This window comes from Parus major, chromosome 14 (genome assembly GCF_001522545.3).
Source record: "Parus major isolate Abel chromosome 14, Parus_major1.1, whole genome shotgun sequence".
In the NCBI taxonomy this organism is placed as follows: domain Eukaryota; kingdom Metazoa; phylum Chordata; class Aves; order Passeriformes; family Paridae; genus Parus; species Parus major.
The window spans coordinates 1,563,039-1,571,884 of NC_031783.1; the positions used below are offsets into that span (position 1 = coordinate 1,563,039).

The 8,846-nt window shown below is 64.5% G+C and overlaps 1 protein-coding gene across 1 annotated transcript; it reads right to left on the minus strand.

The window, feature by feature from the left end:
* Positions 1-4,512: 4,512 nt before the first annotated feature.
* METRN (meteorin, glial cell differentiation regulator) lies at positions 4,513-7,755 on the minus strand. Its single transcript, XM_015642363.3, has 4 exons — positions 7,670-7,755; positions 6,281-6,702; positions 6,115-6,174; positions 4,513-5,658 (listed from the first exon to the last, which is right to left on the minus strand). Exons 1-4 carry the CDS (start codon positions 7,753-7,755, stop codon positions 5,342-5,344), a joined length of 885 nt encoding a protein of 294 aa, XP_015497849.1. The 3' UTR covers positions 4,513-5,341.
* Between the last annotated feature and the right edge of the window lie 1,091 nt (positions 7,756-8,846).

Here is an 8,846-nt window from a genome sequence, read left to right on the forward strand (position 1 = left end):
CTGTGCACACCCGTGTGAGGCTGTTGGGACTGTGCACACCCGTGTGCGGCTGTTGGGGCTGTTGCACACCCGTGTGGGGCTGTTGGGACTGTGCACACCCGTGTGGGGCTGTTGGGGCTGTGCACACCCGTGTGGGGCTGTACTGCCCAGCCCGGGGTTCTCCTGCTGCAGCAGCAGCGACTGTGGGAAAATTGCCGGCGTTGGGATGCGGGGGGGCAGCCGGGCCCCGCAGCCCCTGCCCACCCCCAATTAGCGTCCCCCCCAATCAGCCCGGACGCGGGAACAGAAGGGCACAAAGGGCCGCAGCCCCCTGCCAGGGCGGCCACATGTCACCGGGGATGTCACTGCTGTCACCTCCCCCCGCACTCTCCTCAGCCCGTGGGTCAGGATTTGTGGGGATTCCTGGGGGTCCCCCTCCAGCACCATATCGGGGTGTTCCCTGAGAGCCTCGGGGGTCTGGTGGCCCCCATGTCCTTGCCACAGGACCACCAAGCTCATCACGTGCCTCAGTGTCCCCGGAGCCATTGCCAGCAGAGAAGAGACCCTGGCCCCATCCTGGGAATGGCTTTGGGGCACAGGAATGAGGAATTGGGGAGTGGGATTCCCACTGCTGAGAGCTGGGGCCAGCAGCAGCCCCCCAGAGCCCCTCTTTGCAGAGGAGCCGGGAGCAGAGCCACCAAAGCAGGAATATTGCTGCTCCCACCTCCCTGAGTCGTGGGAACCGAGCAGGAGGAGGATGCACCGCACCCCACACGTGTTGTACCCCCAAACACACAGCTCAGGGACTTAACAACAACCAGACCCCATTAATCACATTCCCCAGAGGAGCGATGGGGCTCCAACGGGGAGGTGAAGCCGCCCCCAAAATACATCCCAGGGCTGTTCCCTCCCCGGCCGCCCCAAAGAGCCCAGAGTGGCCAAATCGGGGGTCACGGGGATCACCCTGATTTTCCGGTTTCTGCTTTTTCTTGCTGGCAGGTGGAGCTGGTTAAAGCAGAAAATCCAGGGAAATCGGAGCTGGGGGAACACGGGGGCCGGGGGGCTGCAGAGGAGGAGGATGCTCCGTGGGGATGAGCCGGTCCCTGCAGCAGCTCCTGTGCAAATTAATTAAGGGAGCAATAGCCAGGCAGGGCTGAGCCCTCCTTGCTGGGCCCCTGGGATTTAGCAGGGGTGTGGCCGATCCCCTCCTGCCCCAGCCCCGGGGTGCCCGCAGCATCTCGGAGCGCGGGGACGAGCAGGTGGCCGTGCGAGGGGACCGGTCGTGATGTGTCATTGGAGCCAAAGAGCTTTTAATCCTCCTCTTTCCAGGGCAGCTTCCCCCGCCGGGGCCGCGGCGGCTGCAAAGCAGCCCTGACCGCCAGGAATTTGTCGCTATGTGCTGGGAAAGCTGCTTCCCACCAGCTGTCGGCAGCCGGGGACGGGGGTGAGGGGCCGTGGGGGCTCTGCTGCGGGCCAGGGTCCTGCTCCAGCCCCAGCATCCCTCCCTGCGCTGGGATGATGCTGGCTTGGCTCTGGCCGGGGCTGGAAGCAGACCAGGATTTGGGGTGCAGCTCCCCCAGAGGTGGCAGCGTTGGGGGTGTGTGTCATCAGAGTTAGCGGGTTTTTGATTCTCCTCTCACCGAAGGCTGTGGGGCAGAGCTTTCTCCAGCCCCAAGGTCCTCATCCTGATCCTCTGGGATATCCTGGACTCCAGGGGCTTCATCCTGAGCTTGTGGGGCATCCCCAAACTCCACAGGCATCATCCTGACCCGCTGGGGTATCCCTGAGCCCCAGGGGCTTTATCCTGCGTTGTTGGGGTTCCTGGTCCCAGGAGCATCATCCAACCCTATGGGGCATCCTCAACCTCCGGGACCTCGTCCTGACCCTATAGAGCATCCCTGAACCCCAAGGACATCATCCTGACCCTACTGGGGACCCCCTGATCTCAGGGCCACCCTTCTGCCCCACGGCAGCTCCTGGGTGCTGCAGCAGGGTGGGCAGGCTGCCCGGGGGTCCCTGGGGGTCCCCACTCGGTGCCGGGGGCCACGGGGAGGGCTGAGCGGGCCCGGCCGCCTTTGTGCCTCCCCTTTGTGCCCCGCGATTCAGGCGTTCGGGCTTTTATCCGGGAGCCGGGAAGGAGGAGGGCGAAAGGAGCAGGAGAGGGGGGAGAAGGCCTGAGGGGGGAAATGGCGGGAAACGGCGACTCCCTTTGTGTGACAGGGACAGGGACAGGGGACACCCGGCAGTGCCGGCACTCTGCGTTCTGCCATCCCCGCGGTGTTACTGAACGGCCCCACAGCCCCCAGAGGGATCCCGATGTGGGGTGTGTGGATGCCTGGGTCCTCAATGGGGCTGATCCCATGGAGTGAGGGACCCCAGGAGCTCCCTGAGCCCATCTGAAGCGAGGGAGCTGTTTTGGGGCACTGCTCTCCACTGCTCCTCCAAACCCCACCTCGTGTGGGGCAGGTTGGTGGCTGGGGGGGCTTTTGGAGCAGGTGTGGCTGGATCATCCCTGTGGCTGTGCTGGGTGGGCACCAGGGCACCCACCAGGGCACCCACCAGGGCACCCACCAGCCTTCCCTGTGCTCCCAGGGTGCTGCCACAGCCCTTCACCAGGGTCACCCCTCCCCGAGCCCCTCCTGAGCCCCCCAGCTCCGCTCGGTGTCCCCACCTCGCTCCCCTGTCCTGCTCCACACAACATTTTCCATCCTGTGGAGGAAATATTCCCCGGGATGGAGTTTGTCTCATTGTGTTTTCACCCTCCACGGCTTTGCTCTGTGCCAAGAGGCCGGGCAGGAATTTGGCTTGGCCAGGGCTGGACTCTGCTCTCGGGGAAATGCTCAGATGACCAGTCCTGGAACGATGGAGATGCCGGAGCTCTGGGATTCCATCTGGTTCCCTTGAGCCACGGGGAAGGGCTGTTAGCCCCATCTCACAGTGGGGAAACTGAGGCACGGGCTCAGTTATCCCGTGGGATGATCCCATAGGAAACATTAGCGCCCTGGCCGGGGCCCAGCGCCGCGGGAGTGACAGCCGGGGGAAGCGAGGCCGGGTGACCCGACCTGACACGGGGCAGAGGGCACCAAAAACAGCCCAAAACCCTCTGTGGTAGAGAACGAGCAGAGTAACAGCCCTTTCCGCCGCAGCACAACGAGCTGCTGTGGCCAAATAAACAGATTGGAAGAAAAACAAGAGATTTTGCTGCTGGGTAGAAGAGTGCCGGATGCTTCGTGCGTTAAACGCCGTCATTTAGCCGAGAGGAATGTGCTGGATTGCCGTGGGGTCGGAGCAGCCGTGATTTACCCCCGTGCATACAGAGGATGCCGTGGGCAGCACAATTCCCTTTGCACCTCATTTATTGCTTTTCCAGCTTCATTTTTCCTCCTCCGCTGGGTTTCCCACTCCTTCCCCCTTCCCCCTGCCTCGCTTGGCTCCTGCTTGCTGCCAAAATCCAGGGGGATGCTGGCATCCTCCAGTGCCCAGAGTGGAGCATTAGCCTCCCCAGGGTCAGATCCTGCCCTCAGAGCCCAGCCCGGCCCCAAAATGCGGCAGGAAAAAGGATAAAACCAAAATATCCAAGTATAAAATTGGCAGTAAAGCATCAAGCAAGCAGCAAACTCTTCTCAAGGGAAAACATGTGTTGTATATCAAACCCACCAGGATCTTATCACAGCCAGATCATTCTATACACACACACATATAGATATTTATATTTAATTTTGCTCCAAAGCCCACTGCATTCTTTGGAAACTTTTTTTTGGCAAGGAAAAGCACATTGTGGTCAGCAGAGACACCAAATACTCAGCAGTTCATCCTGGCTGGTGATATTTGAAAAGGTGTTACTGAAACAAAGTTGGAGAGGTGTTAAGTACAAGCAGACATGTGGCAGGAGCTTTGCTTGGGTGGTTTGAGGGGCTCAAGGGTTTTGGGGGATGCTCAGGGGCTGAGATTTCCTGTGCTGAGCCCTGTGGCATCACTGATGAGGAGGAAAGGGGCCTGGTTGTGGGTGCTGTGCCCCATTTCCAGCTGGGGGTCCCATGTCTGGGGGGGTCCAGTGCCCCATCCCCAGCCGGGCTTTCCACGTCCCATCTCTGCCTGGGGATCCTGTGTCCCTTCCCTGACTGAGGGTTCTGTTCCCATCCTCATCCAGGACTCCCACATCCCATCCCTGCCCAGAGGTGCCGTCCCCTTCACCATTCCCAGGGAATCAGCGGGGTGGGAGCGGGCAGGGCTGCGGTGCTGGGCCAGCACAATCCGGCACAATGACGAGAATCGGCCCTGACGGCGCGGAGCCACCCTAACCCACACCCAGGGACACCTAGGGACCCCAAATTGACCCATCCTTGGGATCACTGGGGTGCAGGATGTGCAAACAGCAGCAAATCTTTCTATACAGAGAGATATCCAAGAATTAGGGCTGTTTCCAGCCCCGTGGGAGGCAGGGTCACAGCTGGAGCTGGCACAGGGGGAGGCAGGTGGCACACACTGTCAGTGAACGTCCTGCTCGGCATGCTAAAATCAGGAGCCACACACTACAAATACAGCTTAGTTTATAAAAAAGAAGTCACAAATTTGGTATCGTTATAACTTTAGTGCACATATGATGCCCCTCCCACCCCCACGGTCAAAAATTCCCTGCGGCTGGCACGGCCTGCCCCGCTCACCCCAGGGCTGGCAGGGATGGGTGGCACGGTGACCTCTCCCTGCTCCCATGGCACCTTCCTGTTTTGGCGCTTTGGTCCTGCCCTGGCTGTGCCACGGGCACCTCTGCTCCCTGCGCCAGCCTTCCTCCCACCTCACCACTCCCCTCGCTCCCTTCAGCCCAGCTCCTCTTCCTCGGCATCCACCCTGCAGCTCCTGCCCGTGCCAGGGCCAGGCCACAGCTGCCTGCTCCCCGTTCCACCCCCAACCTTACAGATCCATCTCCTGGTCCTTCCAGTCCCTTCTGTGCCCACCGTGTCCCTGGACCGGCCACCACAGCCACCCGCCCCCGAGCCCTGCCAGGCTCCGGGGGTCCGGCTGACCCCTGGTGCCAGACCCACTGTGCCCCACAGCATCCCCTGAGCATGCAGCACCCCGGTCCCCTGGGAGCCCCGACCCCGTGCTGCTGCACCCCTCACCCAGCCAGCTCCCTGGGCACCCTGGACAAGCACGCCCTGAGAAAATCCCTTCCCTTCCAGCAGGATCTTCCCAGAACCCCCCAGCCCGCCGGCGGGTGCTGCCACAGCCTGGCTACGTGGCAAGGCCCGATGTGCCACCCTCCCTTTGGGCACCGTTCCCGTGTCCCCAGGGATGCTCTCAGTGACAGCAGGACCGTGGTCCCCCAGTGCCCGCGGGGCCGGGGCTGCGCTCCCGGAGCCGCTCAGTCCACGGGGAACTCGCAGGGGTTCTGGCGCGTGCGCTGGGCCCCCTCGTAAATGCGCTGGAAGTCCCGGTAGCGGGGAGCGCAGCTCAGCCAGGCCTCCCCGAAGTGCAGCCACCCCGTGAACAGGAAGGTGCCGGGGCCCGGCTTGACCCCGCAGCGCAGCGGGGTGCGGATGCTGCCCACCGGCCGCCCCAGCCGCCCGCCCGCCTGGAAAAGCGGGAATTTCTGGCGGTGGATGCGGGTGGCGCTCACGCCGATGATGGATTCCTGCAGCTCTGCATCGTTGGAGACGCTCCTGATGCTGCCGCGGATCACTGAGGAGGGAAGGCAGGGAGGGGTGTCACTATGGCCCTGGCCCCATTGCCACCCACATCCCCATTCTTGTCCCCATCCCCATCTCCATCATTGTCCCCATGCACATTCCCATCATCATTCCCATCCTCATCTGCATTTCCAGCCCCACCCACATTCCCATCCCCATCTGGGTTCCCATCCCAGTCCCTGTCCCCACTTGCATTCTCATTCCCATCCTTATCCCTACCTCCATTCGTGTCTCATTCCCACTCCTGTTCCCATCCCCGTCTCCATCCCAGTTCCTATCTTCATCTCCATCTCCATTCCAATCCCGATCTCCATCCCCATTCCCACTCCCATTCCCATCTCCATCCCCATTCCCATCCCCATTAGTTCCCTGCACAGCCCAGGCCAGCCCCTCCAGGTGTCCCGGTGTCACCTGTGGTGCCACTCCCGGCCCCTGGGGCCGCACTCACCAAAGTCACTAGTGCAAATGGCCATCAGGATCTCGGTGTCATTGCACGGCCGGCACGCACCTGCGGGGCCGAGCACAGCCTGTCACGACCCCGGGGACACCACCCCCACCGGCCCCTCCTCACCCCGCCAGGGGAAGGGGAAACTGAGGCAGGGTGAGGCGCTCACCTTCGGCTCCGAGGCTGGCTGCGGGCAGCGCCGGGCGGGCCAGCCAGTCCCCCCGCAGCTCGTAGCGGAATGCGGCGATGCGGCGGCTGATGTCGGGGTGCGGGGTGGCCTGCAGGAACAGAGCCACCTTCTCCTGGGGCAGCCAGCTGAAGCAGCGAGCGCGGGGCCGGGGGGCTTCTGGCAGCAGCAGCTCCAGCACCCCCTCCCTCTCCAGGTAGAGCTGAGCCCCCCGGAAGGTCCCGGTGGGTTTGATGCAGGCGGTGACGTGCGGGGGGCTCCCGCCCTTGACGGCGGCGCTGGTGGGGGGCAGGCGGGGGGCCAGGCGCAGGCGAAGGGCCCCCGTGGGGTAGAGCCATTCCAGCGAGCCCTCGGCACAGTGCAGGGACAGCTGCTCCACGCTGCCAGCCTCCTGTGACAGCCCGCTGGGGGCACAGAGCCTGGTCAGCCTCAGGGGACAGGAACCCCCCCAGCCCGTGTCCCCCAGCCCATCAGCACCCTGCACTCCCCAGCAGCCCCTCCATAGGTCACAGGCAGGAACAGCACCGAACCCTCAATGACTCGGGGTTCAACCGCATCATTTTGGGGTGCTTGTGTCCCCCAGCACCTTTTGGGAGGAGCTAAGAGGAGGGGGGCTCAGCAGCACAGCCCCCTTCACACCCAGTGTAGGCTCCCAAACCACCCCCAGAGTGACCTCGGGGTCACTGTTCCAGCTTGGGGGATCCCCAGTGGATGCCGGGGTCCCCCTCTGGTGCGGGGTGCCTGGAGCCGCTTCTTTCCCGCGGTGTTGTGGGGGCGAGGGACACTCCTGGAGCCCAGCCTGGGGGCAGCAGGGACAGCCGGGGGCTGCTTTGTCCCTGACAGGACGCTGGTGGCTGCGTGGTCCCCGTGTCCCCTCACGCCCCCCGCGTGGGGCAGCCCCTCCTGGCGGGCTCCGGTTCTTTGTTCGGAGTCCGGCGCCTTCGGGCGATGCTTCGGGCCCTGCCGGGGGCTGGGGGTCCCGCCGACCACGGGGATGGGTTTCACGGGGAAGGGGCCTCGGGGAAGGGGTCCTGGAGAGGCGAGGAGTCCCGCGGGGGGGACCAGCATCCCTTAAAGCGGGGGGGACCCGCACCCAGGATTGGGGAAACTGAGGCAGGCGCAGGTTCCCAGCATCCCACCCGTACCCTCCCCACGGATGCGGGCGGGGGGGGGGGGTCAGCCCTGAGGAGGGGGGGGGGGGGGGGGGGGGGGGGGGCGGGGGGGGGGGGGCGGGAGGGCGGGGAGAGAAGATTCCCCTTCCCCCACGAACCTGCCCGGGCGGCGGGAGCTCCCCGGGGGCTGCGAGCCGGGGATCCCCGTGTGCCACCCCCGTCCTCCCGGTGCGGTGTTCCCGGTGTTCCCGGTGCCTACCTGCCCCTCCAGCTGCACTGATCGGCCGCCCCGCCGCCGATGGCCGCCCCCAGCCCGGCCAGGCACAGAGCCCGCAGCGCCCACATGGCCGCGCCCGCGGCGGCCCCGGGCGGCCCGGCCCGGCCCGGCCCTGCCCGCAGCGCTGCCCGCAGCGGGGCCGGGGCGGCGGGGACGGGGGAGCGCGGCCGCCACCCCGCGTCGCGCCCCGAACTTTCCGCCAATGGCAGCGGAGGGGCGGGCACGGGAGCCGCCCCCAAAGCCCCCTCCCCACCGCCGGGGGCACCGGCATCCACCGCAGCGGCATCCCCGGAGCCCCCCGGGGCTTCTCCGCGCCCCGCGGCACAGGGGGACACCGGGCGGGGACACGGCTGAGCCAGGGGACGGGACCCGGAGCAAGGCTGGGGTACCCCAGGTTCCAGATCCGCCCCCCCGAAGGTGCACCCTGAATTTTGTAGGCCCATGGCTAGTCACAGCCGCCTCTAACAACACCCCGGGACACCCCAATTGTGCACACTCAAAACTGTGCACACCCCAAACTGTGCACACTTCTGGCTGTAGACACCCCAGGCCAGGTACACCCCAAATTTGCACACCCCAGGCTACAGCCAGCCCTGTCTATGCACAGCCGGGCCACAAGCATAGCCCAGGCCATGAACACCCCAATTGCACCCCTCTGGTTTATGAACCCCCCAGAACTGTGCACCCCAAGACCTGCACACACCCCAGGCCAGGAACACACCAGGATATGCACCCCACGGTCATGTACACCCCAAGCCATGCACGTGTGGGGCTACAAGCACACCAGGCTGGGTACACCCCAATCTGTGCACACCCCACAGACCCCCTGGTCTACATAATGCCCCAGAACTGTGTGCCCCGAGAGTTACACACACCCCAGCCCTGAGTCACACACACCCTGCACCCCAGGCTCTATACACCCCAATTTATGCACACCCCAACCCTTGCACAACCCAACCCATACACAGCCCAGGCAACCCAGGCTATGCACACCCCACACTATGGACACCCCAGGCTACAGCCCCCTGCTTTACACCCCCCAGAACTGCGTACCCCAAAAGTTACACCCTCCCCAACCTCTTTATAACCTCCCCCATCACCAGCAGCGTCCCCATCCCCACCGAGACACTTTTCCAACCAGGGGGAGCCCCGGCACGTG

Bases quoted from the DNA above. Each gene is read 5' to 3' on its own strand.
- METRN (XM_015642363.3), bottom strand. From the start codon at position 7,755: ATGTGGGCGCTGCGGGCTCTGTGCCTGGCCGGGCTGGGGGCGGCCATC. The intron at 6,175-6,280 runs GTGAGCGCCTCA...TCGGCCCCGCAG, and splicing joins AGCCAGCCTCGGAGCCGAAG to GTGCGTGCCGGCCGTGCAAT. The intron at 5,659-6,114 runs GTGAGTGCGGCC...TTCCCTCCTCAG, and splicing joins CATTTGCACTAGTGACTTTG to TGATCCGCGGCAGCATCAGG.